We start from the raw sequence: 23718 nt of genomic DNA, 5'->3' as shown, positions 1-23718 counted from the left end.
AATTAAACATTGCTTTCGTAAAGCCAACAAAGTTGTCGACTTTATGGCTTCTATTGGATATTCATGTCCAACTCTTTCGAAGTGGTTTGAAAGCCGGTAGCTTCAACTTACCTCTATCATTCGAAAGGATGAGATAGGTTGGTCCTACTTTAGAGAATCAATCTAATTTTATTACCTTATCAAAAACAAAAAAAACAAAAAAAAGCATAACAATGAGTCAAAATCTTTTGCCCTAAAAGCACATCAGCCAGATTAATTAAAAGTTAACCTCCTTACTGTTTAAAAAAAAAAAAAGTTAACCTCCTTAAGACATAGCCACTAATTAGTGAATTGACACATGATAAAAGTTCATTTACTTGGAAATTTTTTTATGCTCCGTAGTGAATAGTAAACCACTTGGTGGCATATTTATGAACACATAATTGTACGGACTACCAAGTACTAAGAGCATGTAGCTTTTGATCCTCTTAATTTTTTTCTCCCCTTCTATTTTCTTGACACCTCATTCACTTTTTAACCACCTCATTTTCCACTATCTTCATCCTCTTCCTCTATATTTTTCTTATATTTTTCCACAATAGAGAGGAAAGCTTCATCTTTCTCTTATATTAATCACTACACTCTAACCTTCAATTTTTTTTTAAAAATATAAGAAAATAATAATATATGACAATATTGATTGGTTGAATAGCACAAGGGCCAAGACACAACTTCCTCTAAAATTAGAGGAAGTCCTCTTCATCCTCTTACTAAGAGGATCCTCTACATTAGTCCCACAATAGAGAGGACCTCCTCTAAGAGGAGAGAGTGTACTAAGAGGAGACACAATCCTCTCTATTGTACATGCTCTAAGTTTCCTATAACAGAAAGAAGTTGAAGCCGCTAGGGATTGTTTTATAGCAATCGATTAAGACAAGTACTTGTATTAAGAGGTTTTACACAAGTTTATTGTAAAACGAAATATTTTAGTAGCCATTAACCACTTTTTTCCACTAAAGTGGTGTTATTATTTTCTCCTTAATCAGCTCACTTTAATTTAGCTCAAGTCAGTTCAGTTCGGTTGTTTTAGCTCTATTCTTTTTAGTTAACTTTAATTCGGTTCAGCTTTATTTAGCTCGTTTAAGTTCCGTTCAGCTCTATTTAGCCCAAAAGAATAGAGTTGTTACACAAGACTAATTCATTAAATAATGGTATTATTATCCCTTTTTTTGTTATTAAATTGTCAATAAATCTTCTTCTCCTCCCGTTCTTTTTATAAGTAGTTTTAGATTATTTTACAAGAATCACAAATGTATTTGAAATGTTGTATTATTGATGGTCATCTATGTACTCGGTATATGTATAGTATGAAGTACTATCTATCTATTAAGGATATTTTCATATCCATATTATAGTTTGTGTTATATTCTAGTTCCGTATTGTATACACGCTCGGACATATTTGAAATCAAGTGTCCTTTAGCTTGTTTGTAATAATAAGAAAACACAAATACCTATGTTTTTTTTAGCTATGTAAGGCATGTAATAACTAGTTTCAGATGAAGAAAAATAATTTGGAGCAAGTTTTACACGTGTAAAACGTCTTAACAAGAGTATAAATTTGTAAAGAAAAAAAATACTTCGTTTGAAGTATGAGAGTTTGTAACTGTGATCGTGTCCCAATTCATCGACTTACGATTATGCATGGTTGATATAGACTTCAAAATACTTATAAACCAGATTATCCGTTAACCATTCGATTTCACCCCGATAATATATGCTTAGACCGACAAGGGAATACAGAGTTTTTATTATTATTATTATTATTATTATTATTATTATTATTATTATTATTTTCTAATGAGAAGGGGTGCAAAGCTCAGTACAACACTTGATATTAGACAATTGAGATACTATTTGGCCCGTGTTGATCTTAAGATATATCCGTCTTAAGAAGATTAATTGTTGGTAAAATGATGACATGATTAAACAAACAATAAATGTGATATTTTAAGTGTATGATCAACTAGTAACTTCTCCATAGGTCGATCTTTGCAACTGGATAATGGTTCTGGAATCCGGATGTTATTTGCTTGGTGTAAGAGTTCTTTAGAGTTACGTACTTACGTCCCATACAAACTTATCCACGAGTTTTGACCCGCGATAGTGAAATCGTAAATATATTTGGCTGATTATAGATTAATTAATTAATTAATTAAGAGTAATACTATTAGTAAAACTCTAAGACCAGAAACATCAACTTCTACAACCAATACAGCCTAACATAACATAATCGTGTGCCATTAGATGCTCTGTCATCTTAAGCTCAGCGTTTGACGTCTCTGCATCTTTCCTTGATCACCAACATCTTAGAATGTAGTGTTTAAGCTGCAATGATGGAATAACCGGTAATCAGATAGTCGACTTTGATTTCCGTCAACTAATCCTTCCATCTTCACACTAGCCCTATTGACGAGCATTGATAAAACCTAGAACAAATAAAATTCAAACCGGGAATAATTATTTTACACGGGTTTAAAATTAGTTTTTATAGTATTTTTTTTTTTTTTTTTTTTTTGATGACGAGGGGGTTGAATCCCCCGGGCCCACGCATTCCCGCACCACCACATGGACCATGTAAGCCACCCCCTTCGGGGGCTGTAGTGGCCAAATGATCATCGCCCCAGCTGGTAGTCGAACCCGGGATCTCTCAACTCCTGCATTTCTGTAGGCTTCAAGGTTTTTGTAGTAATTCATTCCATCGATTCAATCCTAATTAACCACTCGTCCATTGCTCCATTGAGGATCTTAATCTAAGAATTGTAAGAACATTTCTGAACAGTTCTGACGTGTAATTGTTATCCAATAGAATACTAGTTGGTTAAGAAACTAATAACGGTACCCCTAACGAACTGTCATAAATGTACAAATTGCGAATGTCATTATCCAATTTACCGTCAAATATTGACTATATAATGTTATAATGTGTGGGATGAATTGTATTTGGAGATCCCGTATCTAAATATCGACAAATAGTTGTTCGCCTCTATAGTTCTCGAGATCTCGAGACAATAACTTACATCCTAAATTCTTGTATAAGACCATCTATTATTAATTTTGATTCCACCCTAACTATGTACTCGTAATTTTTTATTGACACGTGTCACAAGACAATGAAGTATGACACTACCAATCTTCTAGTTGAATTATTAGAGCAATAATGCAAGACTAGCTGAAACTATCTGAAAAGGAAGCTAAAAACTTATAAGTTAGCAAAAAAGTTAACTGAAAATTATAAATTGATAAACTAGTTGATTATATTAAAACTGTTTGACAAACTAGCTGAAAAAATAGCTATTATATGGTGAAGTGACATAAAAGTACATATATAATGAGCCTATAATATTAAAAATTGCACAAATTCTTGTTTCAGACCGTCACTATCCGTCTTAAGCTTAAGACGGATAGTGGTCTCTCACACAAATGCAAGTGGGAGGCAAGTGGGTGGGAAATTGATATACCCACTTGCCTCCCACTTGCATTTGTGTGAGAGGCCACTATCCGTCTTAAGCTTAAGACGGATAATGGCGGTCTTAAGCAAGACGGACTGTAAAAATTGAGGGGGTAAAAAAAGAAAACGAAATTCAATAAGCTAACTTATTTCTCACAATAATGCAACACTACAGCTAGCCGCCGAAACTGGCTGAAAAGCTAGCTAAAAGCTTATAATTTGCTAAAAAATAACTGAAATGTTTGAACTGATATTTTTTTTTTTTTTTTTTTTTTTTTTTTTTTTTTTTTTTTGATGACGAGGAAGTTGGATCCTCCCCGGATACAGGACCCCACCCTGCTAGGCGCCTGTACCATGTGAGTTCTTTCCCGCGGGGATTATTCCCTCTCCGGGCGTCAGGTCCCCAGGAAAGTGTTCATTTAGGGAATCGAACCCAGGACCTCGCAATTCCTCCTTAGGAGGCTTTGAGGTTACCCTGGAATTCCACTAGACTCACACATCTTGGGTTTGAACTGATATTATGTTAGTTGGTTATTAATTAAAATTATTTGACAAATTAGCCAAAAAAGTAAATGTTATATGGTGAAATGACATAGAAGTACATAATTAGTGTATAATATTATAAATTATTGATGAGGAGCAAAAATGGAAAATGAAATACGGAGTATAAGCTAGCTTATTTCTCACCTGCTACCCCCAAATAGTTTTTCATTTCAGTTAGTTTATCGACCGAATAAGTTACTTATCAAACACTTATTAGTTATTACACAAAAATAAGCTCGGTGAATTTTTGATCAAATTTACTCCTTTGGTAAAAAAACTCATCTTATATATCTTGTCAAAAAAAGCCTAAAGCGGGTAATTAAAAAGGAGTATAGTCGTAAAAAGCATGTACATACATAAGTGACCCCTAATAGTTGAAGGGCTTTTTGTACCTCCAAATGTCCGTTTAACGTAATGATGTTATGAAACTCCAGCTCTCACTTCAGTAGTCTTCCATTGAAGTAAAGCTTGATTAAGCTACAATGGAAATGTAATAAGAAGTTTCTAGAGAGAGAGAGAGTAAATAGAATTGTGTTTATTATTTATGAATGTGTTAACTTACAAGTGTCTAGATACAGAGTTTATATACCACTATGTACAAGTCAACTGACTATTGACTAGTTAGATTACAAGTATAGTTAGTTAACTAGAGTTATAATCTCATATTCCCCCTTCAAGCTGGATCTTCTGACTTTTCCGTATGATGTTGAAGGCCAAGCTTGAGAGAAAGAAAACGATGCTGCTGTTTGCCAAGAGCCTTGGTCATAATATCAGCAAGTTGAAGATTGGTCCTGACATGATGAGGAATAAGGAATCCCTCTTGCAATTTCTCCCGTACATAATGACAATCAATCTCCAAATGTTTAGTCCGTTCATGAAAAACGGGGTTCTGTGATATATGTGTTGCAGCCTTGTTGTCACAAAGCAAAGGAATGGGCTTTGGAATTTTTACCTTAAGATCAAGGAGCAACCTGTCAAGCCAAACAAGTTCACTGGTTGCATAGGACATGCTCCTATATTCTGCCTCAGCTGTGCTTTTGCTCACAGTTTTTTGCTTTTTAGTCTTCCAAGAAATCAGAGAATTTCCAAGGAATATGCAATACCCACTCAAAGATCTAGCCGTGAAAGCACAATTTCCATAGTCTGCATCACTATATGCAGTGATGTTGAGGTCTGCATCAGATCTGTAAAACAGTCCCATGTTCATAGTTCCTCTCAAATATCTGACTACATGAAGTGCAGTTTGCCAGTGAGGAATTCTTGGTGCAACTAGGAATTGGCTGAGGTGTTGTACGGCATATGAGATATCTGGCCTAGTCAGATTGAGATACAACAATCTCCCAATTACCCTTCTATATAGATCTGGTTTGTCCATTATTTCACCATTATCAATGGACAACTTCAGCCCCTTTTGCATAGGAAAGCCTGCAGGTGTACAGTTTTCCATGTCCAGGTCCCTTAATATGTCCAGAATGTATTTCCTCTGGTTTAGCAAGATACCAGTTTCATTTCTTGCCACCTCTAAACCCAGAAAGTATCTCATTTGACCCAAGTCTTTGATGGTAAAGGTTTTGTCTAACCCTTTCTTAACTTGAGTTATCTCTTCTTGGTTATTCCCTGTCAAGAGCACATCATCTACATATACAAGTGCCACTATAAAGGATCCTGTGGTATCAGAACTCTTTGTGAACAAAGAGTAATCTTGCTTGGACTGAGTAAAGCCAAGACTTGTCAAATATTTAGTCAACTCTATGTTCCACTGTCTAGATGCTTGCTTTAGACCATAGAGTGACCTTTTCAACCTACATACTTGACCCTTAGCTGCCTTGGAATAACCTTCTGGAGGAATCATATATACCTCTTCTTCTAAATATCCATGAAGAAAGGCATTGTTTATATCAAGTTGATGCAATGGCCAATTCTGGATAGATGCTGTTGCCATCAATGCTCTCACAGTAGCAAATTTTGCAACTGGAGAGAAGGTGTGTTTATAGTCCTTGTCCTTTACTTGATTGTACCCCTTTGCTACTAGCCTTGCTTTGTAGCGTTCAATACTCCCATCTGCCTTATATTTGATTTTATAGACCCATTTGGAGCCAATTGCCTTGTGCCCTTGAGGTAAATCTGTGAGTATCCAAGTCTCATTATCTTCTAAAGCTTGCAACTCCTTACCCATGGCCTCTACCCACTGAGATTGTTGATGAGCTTGATGATAAGTAACAGGCTCTATTTCTTGAATCATATTTGCAAAGGAAGAAACATAGGAGGGATCAAAATCAGTAAGATCATGCAGCAAGCTGGCACTTAAAGACATGGAAGTGTCATGACCATCACCTTGTACAGCATTATTTGATGTGTTGTTATGCTGTACAGGTAATTTGATATGGCATTGGTAGCCAGTCAAACGTGTGGAAATCATTCTGTTTCTCACAGATTGTCTGACTGAAGGTGCTGGAACAACAACTGAAGTATCCTCTGACCCTGACCCACTTGCTGATGTTTCATTTGGAGCTGAACTAGTGACAGTAGCAGGTTCAGATTCAGTTGCAGGAATAGAGGTATCAGAATTGGCAGAGGTAGCAGTGACAATCTCAGAAGGTTCTGTTGAGGGTTGGTGACTTGATGCAGTCCCCAGTGGGAAATCAAACTCAAACTGACCTTCTGTAGATGAAGAAGTGGTGACCTCCTCAGTCAAAATAGGACTGAGTGTAGAGGTCTGAGATCTATATGGGAACTCTGTTTCTCTGAAGATAACATCCCTGCTCACAAAAATTTTGTGAGTGTCCAAGTCATAGAGCTTATAGCCTTTTTGACCTGGTGGATACCCAAGAAACATGCACTTTCTAGCTTTTGGTCCAAATTTGTCTTTGTGTGTGCTTGGCATGGTTGCATAACAGGTACACCCAAACACTCTCAAATCTGAGTAAGAAGGCTTTTCTCCAAGTAATACTTCAAATGGAGTCTTCCAATCAAGAATAAGAGTTGGCATTTTATTTATTAAAGTAGTTGCTGCCAAAATGCAGTCCCCCCAGAATTTTGGTGGTAGGTTAGCATGAAGTTTTAAAGCCCTAGCGGTTTCAACTAGGTGCCTATGCTTGCGTTCTACTCTTCCATTTTGTTGGGGTCTACCTACAACACTTTTCTGATGTACAATACCTCTTTCTTGAAACATCTTATGACACTCTTGTTGAATGAACTCAGTCCCATGATCACTTCTAATCAACTTGACTTTTGTGGCAAATTGAGTCTCAACATAAGCCAAAAAATTCTTAAGAGTATTATGCACTTGGTATTTACTTTGAAGTAAAAAAGTCCACGTACTTCTAGAACAATCATCTACTATTGTAATGAAGTACTTAGACCCATTTGTGGAAAGAATTCTATAAGGTCCCCACAAATCAATATGCAACAAGTCAAAACAGTGTTTAGCATGTGATACACTTCTTTTAAAAGGCAAAATATGATGTTTTGACAGTACACATGTCTCACAAAAGAACTGCTTACAATGAAATTGCTTACAAGCATCAATGTGTCTCAGCTTTTCACAAGAACTATGTCCTAGCCTAGCATGAAAGAGTTGCAAATCACTAGACATGTTACAAAAAGCTGACTTATTTAAGTAACTAGCACTACTATTATTATACTGTGTTCTGGCCTCTTGCTGCCTGAACCAGTAGAGGTCTCCTTCCTTGTGTCCAGTTCCAAGAGTAACCTTACTTGAAAGGTCCTGGAACACACATCCATTATGAGTAAAAATGACAGTTACTTGAGAATCTACTGTCAATTTACCAATGGACAACAAATTTTGTCTAAAGTCAGGGATAAAGAACACATTTCTAAGCATAATAGCATATGACAGATGAACATCACCAATTTCGTGAACAATCTTAATGTTCCCATCAGGTAAGCCAACAAATATTGGTTTCTCTAGGACTCTTATATTGTGCAATAAGGATCTATTAAAAGTCATATGATCGGACGCGCCAGTATCAACAATCCAATCAGATTTTAAAGCTGAATATCCAACAGAATTAACAGCGGAAGTGATAATTTTACCTGCAAAATTAGTTGAGGCAAAATGTGCAGATGCACCAGAAGAACCAGCTGTGTTTTTCCCGTTCATTGCATACAAAACCTTTTGTACAACAGTGTCCACCAAGCCTTCCACCATGTCATGATCAAAAGACTGATGAGAAGATGAACCACCATCATCCAAAGGAGTCTGAGGCTGTGAAGACCCGTCAGAATGAGTCACCACATCTACATTGTGTGCACCCCTCTGGTAAACATTCTGGAATGGTCCCTTAGCTTGTGTGACAGTCTTGCCTTTGTTCTTACCCTTCCCATTCCTGAGGTAAGCCTTGTACTTATAGCAGATGTCCTGAATGTGACCTTGTTTTCCACAGAATTCACAAGTCTTCAGCTTATAGCATTCCTCCCTAGTATGACCAATGTTGTTGCAGTAAGAACAAACCTTGACCTCTTCCTCAGGCATGTCAGAATCCACCTTTTGCCTCTTCCACACATTCTTCTTGACACTGGCATATGCATTAGCTTCTGCCAAAACCTCCACAGCATCTGATATTTGTTTCTGACGTTCCACCTGATGCAGCAAAGAAAGTGCCTTATTCAGAGGAGGCAAGGGCTCCATAGTTAGGACAGTAGTCTTGACACTTTCATAGGAAGAGTGTAGGCCCATAAGGAAGTGAATAAGCTTGGACACGGACTCTCTGTCCACAATCCTCTTCAGTAAAGAGCAAGAACATTGATCAAGAGCACCACATGTGCACAGTGGTATAGGATCTAAGGAATCAATGCTCTCCCAAGATCTTTTGAGCTTGCTGTAGTATTCGACAAGAGATGAGCCTTCTTGCTTGATGTCACCAAGCTCCTTCTTCAGTTGATAAATTTCCAGACCACTGGTTTGACCATAGCGATCATTCAGTTCAGTCCATAACTCCTTAGTGCTTGAAGTATAGAGTAAAGTCTCACGAATTGCTGGAACAATAGCAAATGTGATCCATTTGGAAACCAGAATGTCACAGCGCTTCCATTGCTTATGACGCTTGTCCTTCACATCAGGCATCTTGAATGAGCCGTCAACAAAGCCTTCTTTGTTCTTGGCAAGAAGAGCAAGATAGACCTCTCGCTTCCAGGAAACGAAGTTATTGCCATTAAAGAGATCCGTGACGATACGAAGACTAGGCTGATCAGTTGGCGTGACGTATAGAGGATCGTCATAGAGATCATAAGAGTTCGCAGCAGCATTTGGAGTCAAGGATTCCGGCATTTTGATGATGAATTTCAAGTAATTCGAAGAAAAATTGAATTTAATTGAGGCGAAATCAACTGAAGAAGAAATTAGAAGTAGTGAAAAGTTTTGACCTAATTTTGCGAAAAATCGGAATCGCAATCAAAGAAATTAGGGAAAACTGAAAAATATAAACCTAATTGTGCGAAGAAGAAGAATCGCGAAATGAATTAGGCGAAAAATGTAAAGAATTGAAGGAATCGAAGTTTGACCTAATTAGCGAAGAATAATCGCGAGTAGAGAATTAGGTAAACGACATAGATGAACCTCGAAAGTACCGAGAATCAATGGCGGAAGCGTAGAATAGGATCGGAATCTGCTCTGATACCATATGAAACTCCAGCTCTCACTTCAGTAGTCTTCCATTGAAGTAAAGCTTGATTAAGCTACAATGGAAATGTAATAAGAAGTTTCTAGAGAGAGAGAGAGTAAATAGAATTGTGTTTATTATTTATGAATGTGTTAACTTACAAGTGTCTAGATACAGAGTTTATATACCACTATGTACAAGTCAACTGACTATTGACTAGTTAGATTACAAGTATAGTTAGTTAACTAGAGTTATAATCTCATAGATGTCTTAAAAGAAGAAGGTGGCAAAACACTAGAGATATTTAGAACTAAACAACCATATTAAGAGTATACAAATATATTTACAACCTTATTGCGCTTTATCTGATTGCTCTTTGGCTTTCTTTACAGTTTTTTTCTCAATCGTGCGCAGCATTATACTCCGTAAGATATTAAGTTAGGCTTCTCGACTGGCCAATTATTTGTTTTTGTCTTCGTTCCAGTATATTTATATAAAAGACGGTTTTACACGAGTATTAGTGCAAAATCAGTAGTCAATTACCTTAAATATCCCTTAAGTAACTACTTTTATTAGTAGCTACTTAAATAGTTAAAATGTGTGTGGGGTATTATTAATTGTCTTTATATAGTGATTTCATATGCAAAACGGTTTTACATACGATTTTTTCCTTTTTTTTAATAAGACAAAGTTACCTTCTATATTATAATTAAAAATAAATTGGAAATATCAAGATATATGTGTGTATTTGAAATCATAAGGAAAAAAATTTGGAGAAGATGAATACAAGTCTATAAATCCTTTTTGAAAAAGAACTTTTAGGGTGTGTTTGGATAGCAAAAGTGGAGGGAAATGGAGGGGAGGGAGAAGGGGGGAAGAGAAAGGGAGGGAAGGGAAGGGGAGGGAGAATGGAGGAGGTCATTTTCCCTCCAAATCTTGCCTTTGTTGGAGAGGAAATAATTTGGCTTGGAGGGGGGAAGTGGAGGGATTCATTTTCCCTTCCTTCAAAATCCCTCCACCTCCATTTTGCTAACCAAACAAAGGATTTATCATCCCTTCCTTTCCCTCCCCTCTCTTTCCCTCCAAATCCTCCTATCCAAACAGATACTTAAGGAAAAATATTTCATTGAAAGTATCTGAAATAATTAAGGTTAGGGAAAAAGAAAGTTAGTCAAGACACGGATAAAAAAGACTTATAAGAAAAATGATTTTTTCAAATATATTCCTAGGATATGTATTAAAAACTTAAACGGAGTATCAAATAACTCACAAGACTACTTCACTATGTAATAGTTAAGTATAAAGATGAAGTTAAGTATAGGATGACCATGCCATGACGCGGACAAACTTTTCAAAAAGTTAAGTACAGAGATGAAGTTAAGTATAGATAAGAATGATGTTTTGGCCCTTGGTAGAACTTGGACCTAACTTCGTCCCTAGTTAAATAAGTTGAAAATTTCAATTTCTCATGATATATTCGCATTATTAATCTTTATTTATATAGGTTTTTTAACGTACTTTGTATTTTTGTAATAAGTTCTAAAGGTAGACATTACGTAAACTCTAAGAAATATTTGTGTAATTTGTATACAGGTGTCCGACAACGTTTCATGTAGAACTATGATAAAAAGGCGTCGAGTAAACATAGTAAAATAACCTTTTTGTTCAATATAAGTGAACTTGAAAGAACCATTTACGTATTGAATTATCGAAGTGGAGACGTCTTTAGAAGGTAAGTGCGTTAATTAATAGAACATGTGAGAGTGGTAGTATCTAACACACTTTGCCAAGATAAGATATGATGTCTTACTATACTACTCTATGATAATCAATTCAATTCAACCAAAATCTCTTGCCGTATCTCCAATGGTTTGAACGACAACTTCGAACTTCTTTTGTTGCTTAAACCTTTGTATATATGTAAGATTATGTATATGTAGGAATACCACTTTGGCACTTAGTCATTGTCATCTTACCCCATTATGCTACCATGGCAAAAAAGAAACGTTAATTAAGTTTCGCGGTGTGAAATAGTGTTATTAAGAGATGTCACTAAGCTTTATGATTAACCTCACTCATATAAGTAATTGATTTAGGGCAAGAGATGGTTGAAAAGTAGGCAAGATTACATTATTGAGTCATATTCAGTGGTGTGAGTAGTCCAAATAATTGGGATTTGGATTTGGTGTTACCCATGGTTGATCTGTAACAGGGTATACACAGTTTCTGCAAGATCTAAACTGTCCTGCTTCAATTAACATTCTTCCTTCCATCGGGAAAGGCATTAGATAAAATTTGAAATAGTTATACCGAACATCATATATAAATAAGCTGCCAAAAAAACATGATATGTAAAAGTTGTGAAATCTTAAGACCCTAAGTCTCTTTAGCTACTCGATAAATAAAGTATGGTTAGTGTCCTTGATTGTGTTACCAATAATTGAGTGTAAAGCAAAACTCTGCTTATATTTAGGAAATTGATAATACCACAACATTATTAGCTACTCCACGACCCTTCCCTCACATGCATGAATAGTGCAACAATGTTGAAAATTTTGTAAAAATGTTTGTGGTTTAGTATATTTTTAGTGTGGCACCAGACCTGACCGATGTATATGGAATACGCATGATAAATTGACACGTTATATATCATTATAGTGTTGTTAAGAACAAGAAGAGTGAGGTGATTACTCATTAATCATTAGTCATGTATTGAGACTTGGCTTCATAGAGACCGATCACAAGGAAGTAAGACCAATGCATTAACATAGCATGGTATGGTAAGCCGAGTGACCAGGGGCGAAGCGAGCTGGTAGCAACGGGTAGCCGCCGCTACCCCAAGCGAAAAAAAATTAATTAAGAAGTCGATTTTGTGCTATCCCAACTCTAATAATAACAGTATAATGAAAAGAAAGCAAGCTATTACATCATTAAAGAAATTGTGTTCCAGTGGTAGAATCACATGGAACTGTGCAACAAGTCATGTGTTCAACTCCCTCTACCTTCTAATTTAATTTAATTTTTATTTTCCTCATCATTCTCAATGTCTTCTATTTTAGGTTTTTTTTTCTTTTTTACTTTTCCTCATCATTCTCAACTCCTCATTAAATTTAATTAATTGTTAACATGATATTTTTTTCCTTAGTAATTTTTTAGGAAGATAAAAACAAAGTCAAAAATTATAGATGACGGTATTATACCGTGAGAAGGTATATTTAATAAAAAAAATTATTCATTTAAGATTAATATATGAGTTGTCTTTTATATAATGCAACATTCTCACGCAGTAATTACTAAAACGAGATAAAACATGGGAAAATTAGGATATACGGTTTTTGTCGCGGTTTAGTTTTTTGTTTCTTTCGTGCTTGGCTTGTAATTTAGGAGTCATGTATATTTATTCTCTCGCGGTATGATTTTTTTCTTTTTACTATTATGATGTATATTTTTTCGCTACCCCATATTTAGAATCCTGGCTTCGCCCCTGCGAGTGACACATACACAATGATTAGAGACTTACAAAATAAAAGGGACACACACCTAATTATTTAGGTAAGAAGAGCCTAGCTAAGTAGTAGCTAGCTTGCTACCAATCTATCCAGGGGCGGACCCACGTTATAGCTTGGTGTGGCAATTGCTACACCATACTAAAAAAAATGCATGAGAAAATAGGGTTTTGCTACACCATTAATCCCTCATTAAATGCTTTTTCTCTTGACAACTATATTTCCCATGTTAATTGTTACTTTAAACGGTGTAATTTATGAAGCCACTATTAACTCCTTTTCTCAAACTTAACTCCTAATTAATTACAATTTTAAATTTCCATAACAAAGCAATTAATACTCGTGATTATTATTATTATTATTATTATTATTATTATTATGCTTTTTAAAATCCTAATTGTTTCCAGCAAATGAAACTTTAAATCCAAATGATTAAGCCATTAATTAGGGGGAGTTGTTAGAAATGAGTAATTTGCAGAGGATAATGCATTGGGTAATGATAAATACAACCCACTGGGTTGTATTTAAGAAACTAAAAGAGGAAATAAATTCTTGATATATGCATTAAATGTATTGGTTAATGTGTAATTTAGTTCTTAATTCCTAAGTTAATACCCAAATTAGAAGGTATTTAATGCTTAAATACAACCCAATGGGTTGTATTTAGCATTACCCTAATGCATTTGGCTAAATTCCTCTTTACGACCACATAATTAGTTGTTTAGTGGTTCATTACCTATTACTCTATTAGTCTTTTGTTGGGATAATTTTGTTGTTACATGCATAAAATTTTTAATAAACATTGTTCATCTCCTAATTCGTGTTGTATCATTAGCAAAAACATTTCTTTATTAATATAAAAGTATTTGTCTCGCACATAATGATTATTGAATATGGACATCAAACGGTATGTTTAATACATAACACTATTTCTCGTCCCATATATAAAGTAATTCTTGAATATGGCTGCGAAACGATAAAGGTATATCTAAAATTTTGCTACACCAAATAAAAATTTCTGGGTCCGCCCCTGAATCTATCTATCTATCTCGTATTGTATTTGTAATAGAAGAGGTCCATATGCCGTACGGAAATCGAGGACTACCAATGAATGTCACTAAAATACTTACTATTCTCCCAATTACATCACAAGGGTGTGTCAATTAAAGGTGGTCATTTTCTCCACCTAAATCTCGAATCTTAGGTAGTGTTGTCAAGTTTTGAGTATACTGCCCAATAGGAATGATCCCGATTCACGGGTTGGTGCAAACCGGTAAATTAGACTGAAACGGGCCAGAATTTAAAAGACCGGAATCGTAATTAAGAAATTTTAGTCAGGTCACCGGTTCAAGGGTTTTTAGGATTCCTATTTTCGTTTATTCTAGTCTAAACCAGAAAGACCGGAATTAGTGTTGTTCACTTGTTTCTTAAGACTAGTTATATTTTGGTGTCAAATGAGCCACATGGGTAATACAATATCAAGGATAAGAGGATTTGAACATGGAACTTTGTGAATTGTTGTTTAGGTGTGATCTTTAATTCAACATTGTCACACTTCAATTAGGCTATGTTAGAATGAGAGTAGATGAGCGATGGGATATCATGGTCTTACAGGTTCGGTCCATTCCTTGTCGTCAAGTTTAAAATATTAACCCGGTCTCCTCCAATCTCGGCCGTCTTGAATAGGTGCACAATAATACCAAATTAATAAATAAATTCTAATCTAGTGTGGCGGATCCAAGATTTAATGTATAAGGTAGCCAAAAAAAATAGCATATATATGCATGTAAAGGGATTCAAACTCGAGTCAACTGGTGGAACCAAAGCCTTAACCATTGTACCACAAGCTATTTATCATATGTTTAATGGAATAATATGTACTACTCCCTCCATTCAACTCCACTTTACAAGTATTCTATTTCCGTCCATTCAACTCCACTTTACAGGTTTCCTTATTTGGACATGTAAAAGACTTTTCTATCCTTATTGAAAATCTATATTTACAAAAAATGTCATTCATACCCCACACAAATCCACCATAAAACTCACCTTTATATTTTTTTAATATCTTTAACCCCACCATTCCCTTTCCCTATGTACTTTTAATAGTTTTTTTAATCCGTTTCTTAATACCCGCGCAAAAAGCATAGTTGCAAAGTGGAGTTGAATGGAGGGAGTATTTAGTAATACTTGGGGTAGTAAAGATCCGTATTCTAAACCATTTTTTTTATGTTTGGGGTTTGTGAATAATAAATGGCACATTTAAATGGTAATATAGTGATTCATTTTTGTTCAATAAATATGATATTGCAAGCTAAAGACAAAAAGGGGATGAAACATGAAACCCTATTTATTATGATGAAAAACAGGTTGTTAATCCTAGGGTTTCCCCATATAGAAGGGAATACGCAAATAGGAGTAAGAATAATAATGTGTTTATAATTTATATCCATAAGAAATGAAAAGGAAACGTGGAAGTGTCCCCAAACTAACGTAAGCCAATAACCTCCTCTCTCTCAACCTCCATGATAATGAGATGCCAAACAAGTATGATCTCGACTCATCATGTTTCGTTTTGAAGCATACATGCAATTAGTTGTATACTAGACAACAAGTACTGCAAATAGCCTCTACAATTCAGTGTGCTGCATTTATTACCAACCAAACGACTGTGTTCACATATCAACCCCTACTCTTTGCTGCACACTCTCTAATTATAAAAACTTTAAAACAAAATTTGGATAATTTATAAGACGATTTAATTTTATCTGATATTATACATCTTATTTAATGATATTCCTAATAATGATACTGAACCGTATATGTAACACTCTATTCATCAAGCAATCGTAGTAACGCTACTCAATCGCTTGATCCTAGAGAGTACAACGTGCCGCCTGTGAAGCCCCATTTTTATACAGAGTAATAGATTTAACCCCATTTCTATATTGATTGAAACAATCATATAATCCTAAATAAATTACTTTTAATTTGTAGTTATGTTTACTTTTTATTATTTTCATCCCTGTTAAATTAGAGTGTCTCGTAATGAATCCAGATTCGCTATTGATCCATGATTCCACGAGATCAGAAATATCATATCCATATCCAAATTGACAGGATCTAATTTTAAAAAAATTCAAAATTTCATAAAATTACAATAATAGTACGGAGTAACAATGTATTTATTTAATCGAAAAATGTCAATTGGAAAAACTCAAAGTTTAATTTATGAAAGAATTTAATAAAAGATATAATTTTACCATTTTTTTACCAATCAATTTAAAAAAAAAAAAAGATGAATCTAAGGGAGGGTCTGGATCTCGGTCAAAGGATTCATATATATATGCAGACTCGTTTCTACTTATATGGATTCGATCCAAATTCATGCCCAGTAGATTCAAAAGATTGCGATCCAGATCCGATATGTTGAATCTGAATCCCGAATTTTAGATAGGATTTGGGATTCATTGTCATCCCTAATCCACACCCAACTTCTATCTTGGGATAAATTAAGCCTAATATCTTGTATCTCTCACGAGTCACAATATATAAGTAAGACGTTTTATAACTTTTATGTATAATTTTTCCTGGGCAAGGTTTGATGAATGTGTGTTTCACTCCAATCACCTTCTAACAACAACGTCAGAGCCTTAATCCCAAAATGATTTGGGGTCGGCTGACATAAATCATCCTTTAGATCCGTCCCTGGGTGAACGCACGCCTCACAATGCGAAAAGAGAAGGTTTGATGAATAAATTATTTCATACATATTGTTTCTTAAATGTAAACTCAAATAATACATAGTATATTTTATAATTAATTCACCTAGAATATTATATATAATATTATCATTTAAATCACGAATATGATCAAAGAATTTAAATTAACTTTAACCCTAATACTGACACATATAACTCGATCACAAATTCTCATTATAGACGGACACTATCCGTCTATACGTATAGACGGATACCATTTTCCCTCACAAAATACCCATTTGTCATAAAGTGGGAAGCACATGGGGATGCCCCACCTTGTCCCCCCCTACCCATTTTATTAGAGGTCTTTACTCGTCTGTTCGCCCCACCCGTCTATACCAAGACCTATTGTAACTCGATTTGTATTTTGACCCACATGACCCGACCTATGTCTCAACTTGCCAGACTGGTTTGATAGACCAAGTGACGGTATGAGAAAAAAAAAACATGTTTTTTTACTTAAATTAACTACTTCCTCATTTTCATTATAAAGCTCGTGTTTGACTTTTTGCGGTTGTTAAGGCGACAAGTTTTACACTAGCTTTTTTTCGGCATTTATTTATAATTATGTTTTATTAAAATATAATTCTTGGAAATTATTTAGAATTAATGATAATATTTTATAATCATATTAAAATAGTTTATATGTTTTTACATTTAAGATTGAACTGAAAGTATATTTAAATATAAGGTTAAATTCAATTTAAATATAATCAAATTATTTCTTATTAAAAATATAGTAAAGCAGGAACATGTATTTTTAATAAAATAAATATTGTAAATTTTATGTGAAATAATTGTGATTTATAGTCTTAAAAAGTTCATATTAATGAAACAATATGTACGAAATAAATTATTTCACAAGACCTTACTCAAGGAAAATTTAATTTTAAGTTTTTTTTTACATACCTTTTGCCTTGGGTTATCCAAACCTATTTCAACTATATGGTGTGAATTATGTTTCAAATCACTATATAGTGGGAATTAGTTTGTAATCTAGCCATATGATGGGGAATCATTTTCAAATTCTACGATATACCCTCTGTTTTTTATAATCACACAAAATACCCCTGAACTCAATAATATTTTCGAGAAATACCCTAAATGCTTATAATTAAAGTTTTACGATTTTAAATATTATTTTTGGTTGTTTTGGTTGATTACTCATCCAAAATTCGTAAAGCCAGCAATATAATCCTTATTTTCTCATCGGTGTACAGTTTTTTTGTGACAATATATAATCATTAAAAAATTCGAATTTGGATACTTATGGTATTTTAGGTACTAATCTTGAAGTTCAGGAGTATATCAGATGTTTCTTAAAAATGAAGGGTATATGTGTTATAGTTTGGAAAAATACAGGGGTACATCGTAGAAAAGCCCTATCTTTTAATATGGGTTGAATCGGATCTACATGCTTTAACGCCTCGAAAGAGGTCCCTTTCCCTTCATAACTAGTTGAATCTTGTGATATGGAGTATTCAACCTACGAGTAATATCTTTCAAAATGTAAAAGTAAACGAACTTTTATGTACAATTTTGTTAAATAGTGTTATTCAGCAAATCTATAGATGTGATACAATAAGTTTTGATCAGTTTCTTCAAAATAACTTTTGTTTTAAATTCTAAACCTAATTTTAAAAGTGAAAACATCATATATACAAAAACGAAAATTGAATCGAATCTACATGCTTCAACACCTCGAAAGAGATCCCTTTCCCTACATAATTCAAGAATTACTTTACAACTTACATGAACATGCTTTAGGTGTATGAAGTAGGTAAAGAGTTTTGTTAGAGTAAAGTAATCCGAGGTAGGAATAATAGGATAAATGGATTGTTGAATCAGCTTACTTTCCATTTTGAACAACAAATAACAACAATCCGAGCAACCAAACTTTTGAGCATCGGTTAACAACGTTTTGTACCACATATTTAATGAACACATTTTCTCTCCATTTCTTTAGAGGCGAGTATCTATTAATGACTCGGATCGCATATTTACAACATCTAACGGTTTTAAATTTACGCATAAAAATAAAGAAAAATGAGGGTGAAAGAGGAAATTATTATCAGGGCCGGCCCATAAGGCCTAAGGGTGTTTGTTGGGTCAAGTGACAAGGGCCCAAGTCTAGAAGGGGCCCCTGAGAACGGAATTAGAACTCCGCTATATAGGCTATAGCTTGAGGTCTTTTGTCAAATAAAATTTACTACATATAAAAAGTAGAATAAAAGAAGTGGTCCAGTGGTTTTGCATCTTACCAAATAATAAGAGGTCTTGTGTTATATTCTTCATATCATCTTTTTGAAAGAATTCCAATTTTTACAAATTTTTTTACGATTGAAGTGTTGAATGATAAGGTACATCGTTCCAATTCTTCAAATTCAAAATTGAATCTGTTGTTTCGTTTATTGAATTTTATTAGTACTAGTATTTTTCCAAAATTGAGGCCCCATTTTATAATTTTACCTAGGGCCTCAATATGTTTAGGACCGACCCTGATTATTATTTAAGGAAATTGTGAGAGGAAATAGAGAGGATCAATTTCCATATTTAACCCATGTTGATGTCTTAAAGGTTTAAAGCTAGTACGGATACATTTGTACATGTCGCTCCACAGTTTTAACTTGACTTGGCAAGACAAAACAATACTCGGGAAAACTGATTGAAAATATCAATAATATTTGCGACAAAAGTAGAGCTTAAAAGTAACATGAAACGGGAGCAAGCGAGTGAGGTGCTAGTAGGGGGAACTCATCCCCACTGGAAAAGGAGAACATCGACAGTTTTAGTTAATTTTTCAGCCCTTTTTTTCAAGTTTGCCTGTATTATTCGTCCACACCTCTGCTGAAACTTCTCCTAATAGTAAATCTCGACTCGGAATCTAATTGAATTTAGAAGCAAATCAAGAATGAATTTAGATTCATCATAAGTTCATAGCTGAGAAAAACTCAAATATAAGTGAATTATAGAATTAGAATTAGAATTATAATTATAATCAGAATTAGAATTGGTTTAAATCAGAACCAATTTGGTTTGAATAAAAGGCAGGTCACTCGAATGTCGCTAATTCGGGTTAACCGTATCTGAACACAAGTCAAATAGGAGTTATACTTTTGGGAGACACTGCTGATTGAAAATGTTAGTATCATCATATGAAGGCGTAACACTAATTACAGTAATTAGTCATTAGCTCATTTTAAAAAATGATATTCATGACGGCTTTGTAAAAGTCTCGCGGACATTACAACCATACTTTTGAGGCGGTATTTAGAACAATTATGCACGCTAAGATTCATTGGTATGACAATACTCGTGACGAGGGTTGAAACTTAAAACCAATACTGATGAGGAGTATTTCTAGGTAAAGTCCAGAAAACATTAATAAATAATGACATATCTTGCACTATCCAATGCGACATAACATAACAGTAAGATGGAAGAAGTCAGAAACTCAACACACGAGTTTTAACGTAAACTGAGATCTAGAACCCCGAATCTCAGCTGATAAACGATTAAGCCTACATTAGTGCCTAGATTGGAACTTTTTTATGATCATAAGGGTCATGTCCATGTACCGCTGGGCGCAATTAGAAAGGCAAGTTGCTTCACTTGAGCTGAACTTGCTCCCGGGGGTACTTGTAATGCATTTGTCCCAGCATTGACTTGTCATCTTCGATATCAGTTCTTGAATCACTGCCTTTTGTTGCTCTTGCTGCAAATTTTAAGTCCAATATCAACATACATAATTACCTTCAGGTACAGAACAAGAATTCCAACTTGATATACATTCTAGTTCTACAACATAAACCAAAGATGATTGCTGCATCTGACTTGACTCGGAACTAAAATGTCATGTGAACAAGACTAGGGAGACAAGGAGACGTAATGGAAGTACCATGCTACATACAGCAACAAGAGTAAGATGATAGAATTTGATGATTTTACAAATACTTTGCCCACGAAGCACTAAGATAAGGCATCCAGGGATTCTGCAATTCCGTAAAAACAGAGGGCTGGTCTAGTATCTTGTTCTTATTAGTGGTTCACAGAGGCCCTTGCTCTAAGGTAAGGTAGACTTCAGTATTTAACAATTAAAATATGTTTTCCTGAAATGATACGGTGTGACGAACAAGAATCAGAAAATCTGGGCCTCTTTTTCACTGACCTCATTCTATAAGGTCCCAAACATATCTCATTAGCTAGTACCTCGTATGATCGTATCTAATACAGGAGTATTCTTACCTCAATATACAGAGCATGTTGTAAAAGTAATATAAATGCTGATAACGTTCAGGAAAAGTCTTCCGCATATGAAACAAAGTTATTAGCTTGGTGAATGAAATCTAAGGCTTCTATCTGATTTTCATATTTTAAATTTCAAATTAACAAGATCAGCTCGCATGGCTCTATGCACGTATATAAGTATCAGATTCACCCCCTCCCCCTCGGCTCTCGGCACAAAAAAGGTGGTGACCTTAGTGAGCACCAAAAACACGAATCATATGATAATAATCAACTATATGTAACCTATCAAGACAAAACCAAGAAGAAAGGAGTGATATAGTTAATGGCTTGGTAAATGCATCCATCTCAGAAACTTTATGTTCTTAAGAACGGGAAAGCAATTAGTTAGTACTCCATAAGACAAAATAAATTGACCCAGTAACAAATCATCACATAATCGAATCTAATAACTAGAGGGAGATTAAAGAGTTAGATCTTCAATTTCCTTGCACTCAGTAATACAATCACGCTTTCACCCATATATTATGCAGGAATAAGGTCTAATAAGAAATAGAAGTTTTGAAAAAATATCCTTATCAGCCGGTAATACACACCCCAACCCTTCAACTTCACTAATCTCCATCTCCGAGATGAAACAAATACCTTCGCCTCCCTTTCACCTTCGCTGGCATGTTTTCTATCAAATAGACCTCAAAGTACCTTACCACGACAATATCCAACGAGTATAAAGTTAAGAGGTTTCCAGACAAGTAAACAGTCCTCTCCTTAGTCCTATACATTAAAATTTGGCATCTACGCCAAAAAAAACACCTTGATATCGTCTAGTCTTCACAGTCGTATACTCACTCCACAATAAAGATATGTTCATATCCATAATTATAAATCTCTCTTCATTAGTTCATATCCATTAATTTTCTCAAGCAGAATTTCATTAATTGAGGAACAATGATTTAGATCAAACCCTAAAGCACCCACAATCACCAATTTTTTCTTCCAAATTACCAACGCAAAGCGACAAATTAAAGATCAAATATACTCTCAATCATTTATTTGCCTTCGACTAGAGTACCTCTCGTAAAGAATCAAAAACTCAGCTATATCACCCGCCATAGCCAATTCATTCGTCCAAATCACCGACAACGCGACAAATTAAAGATCAAATATACTACTTCCTCCGTCTCAATCATTTATTTATTAAAATAAATCTCGTAAGGAATAAAAAAACTCAACTATATCACCCGCCATAACCATTTCATTCATCCAAGCTACCAACAATGCGACAAACTAAAGATCAAAAACATGACTATATCACCGACCATAACCAATTCACCAATTCATCCATCCTAATTACCGACAAAGCGACAAATTAAAGATCAAATACTACTTCATCCGTCTCAATCATTTGTTTACCTTCGATTAAAATACCTCTCGTAATGAACCAAAAACTCGATTACATGCATCAAAACAAACTACCCATCAAAAGAAACCTCAATTCAATATCAAACGATACTATAAATCATCGAACAAATCAATCAAGGTACCAAAATACAAATCAAATACTACAATAAAACGGAAAAAAGGGGAGAAATTTGGAAAAACATACCTGAAGAAAAGCCTGCGTAGCTGGGTCAAAGCCATCCATGGTAATTGTAAGATTAAAGAAGAAATTAATTTATGAATATTATTTCTAAAACCCTAGAAATATGGTGGATTACCTAAAACCCTAAATTGATTGAATTCTTTTATCGGCAATACCTAAGACTAAACATATATGGAGCTCATAAATGGGCTTTTCATTTCAAAATGGGCCAAAAAAGATGGATATCAATTTTCAAGTCTCTCTCCTATAAGACCATTTTATAATATATGACCAACTTTAAAAAAAAAAAAGGTAAAAAAATAGACACGGAGCAAGGTTTTTTGGGACGTGTTTTTTCACATACGGATTTTATAATTTTACCCTGTCATTTTTTTCATTCTCTCACCAATTGATTTTTTTTCTCCCTTCACCACCAACACCACCTCCATTCAACACCCCTTGCTCGTCAGTCCAATCGTCGGTCGATGATTCTCCGGCCGACCTCGCTCCGGCAAACCCTTGCTCCGTCAGTGTCTATAATATTGCTTGATTTAGCAAAAATTAACGAAAAACAAAGTGTACGTGTACAGCATCATATGCAAAGCAATATTTATAATAGTGCAAATGCTTATCTATAGGACTGGGTATCACTAAATGATACGACTTTACGAGCATACTTCCAACTTTTGTATGAAAGGAACAATAACGGAGTAAAAGCACAAAAGAAAAGTAAAGAAGTAAACATTAATCCGTAATTGATAAACAAGTAAACATTAATTTCACTAATTTATAAACCCTAATAATTTTAAAAAAGAAATATATTATTAATTGTTAAACAACAAATCAATTCATTAACTGGAGTAATCTATTGTTCAAATTTATAGAGTAATTAGATTCGATCCGAGAGAAAAAGCTATTTGTAAGAGTTAAATTGATTAGATCTAGGAAAAAGGATATATTATGGAAATTTT

The 23718-nt window shown here is 34.6% G+C and overlaps 1 protein-coding gene across 1 annotated transcript; it reads right to left on the bottom strand.

The window, feature by feature from the left end:
* Positions 1-20277: 20277 nt before the first annotated feature.
* On the bottom strand, positions 20278-22929 carry LOC141602022 (mitochondrial import inner membrane translocase subunit TIM8). The gene is made up of 2 exons (XM_074422334.1): positions 22772-22929; positions 20278-20635 (listed from the first exon to the last, which is right to left on the bottom strand). Exons 1-2 carry the CDS (start codon positions 22808-22810, stop codon positions 20447-20449), a joined length of 228 nt encoding a protein of 75 aa, XP_074278435.1. The 5' UTR covers positions 22811-22929; the 3' UTR covers positions 20278-20446.
* Between the last annotated feature and the right edge of the window lie 789 nt (positions 22930-23718).

The sequence above is a fragment of the Silene latifolia genome, chromosome 1 (assembly GCF_048544455.1).
Source record: "Silene latifolia isolate original U9 population chromosome 1, ASM4854445v1, whole genome shotgun sequence".
Classification (NCBI taxonomy): Eukaryota; Viridiplantae; Streptophyta; class Magnoliopsida; order Caryophyllales; family Caryophyllaceae; genus Silene; species Silene latifolia.
This window is presented reverse-complemented; position numbering and strand designations above follow the sequence as displayed.

Excerpts from the sequence above, each read along its gene's own strand:
- LOC141602022 (XM_074422334.1), bottom strand. The coding sequence starts at position 22,810 with ATGGATGGCTTTGACCCAGCTACGCAGGCTTTTCTTCAG. Across the intron at positions 20,636-22,771 it reads CTACGCAGGCTTTTCTTCAG|CAAGAGCAACAAAAGGCAGT; the intron begins GTATGTTTTTCC and ends TAAAATTTGCAG.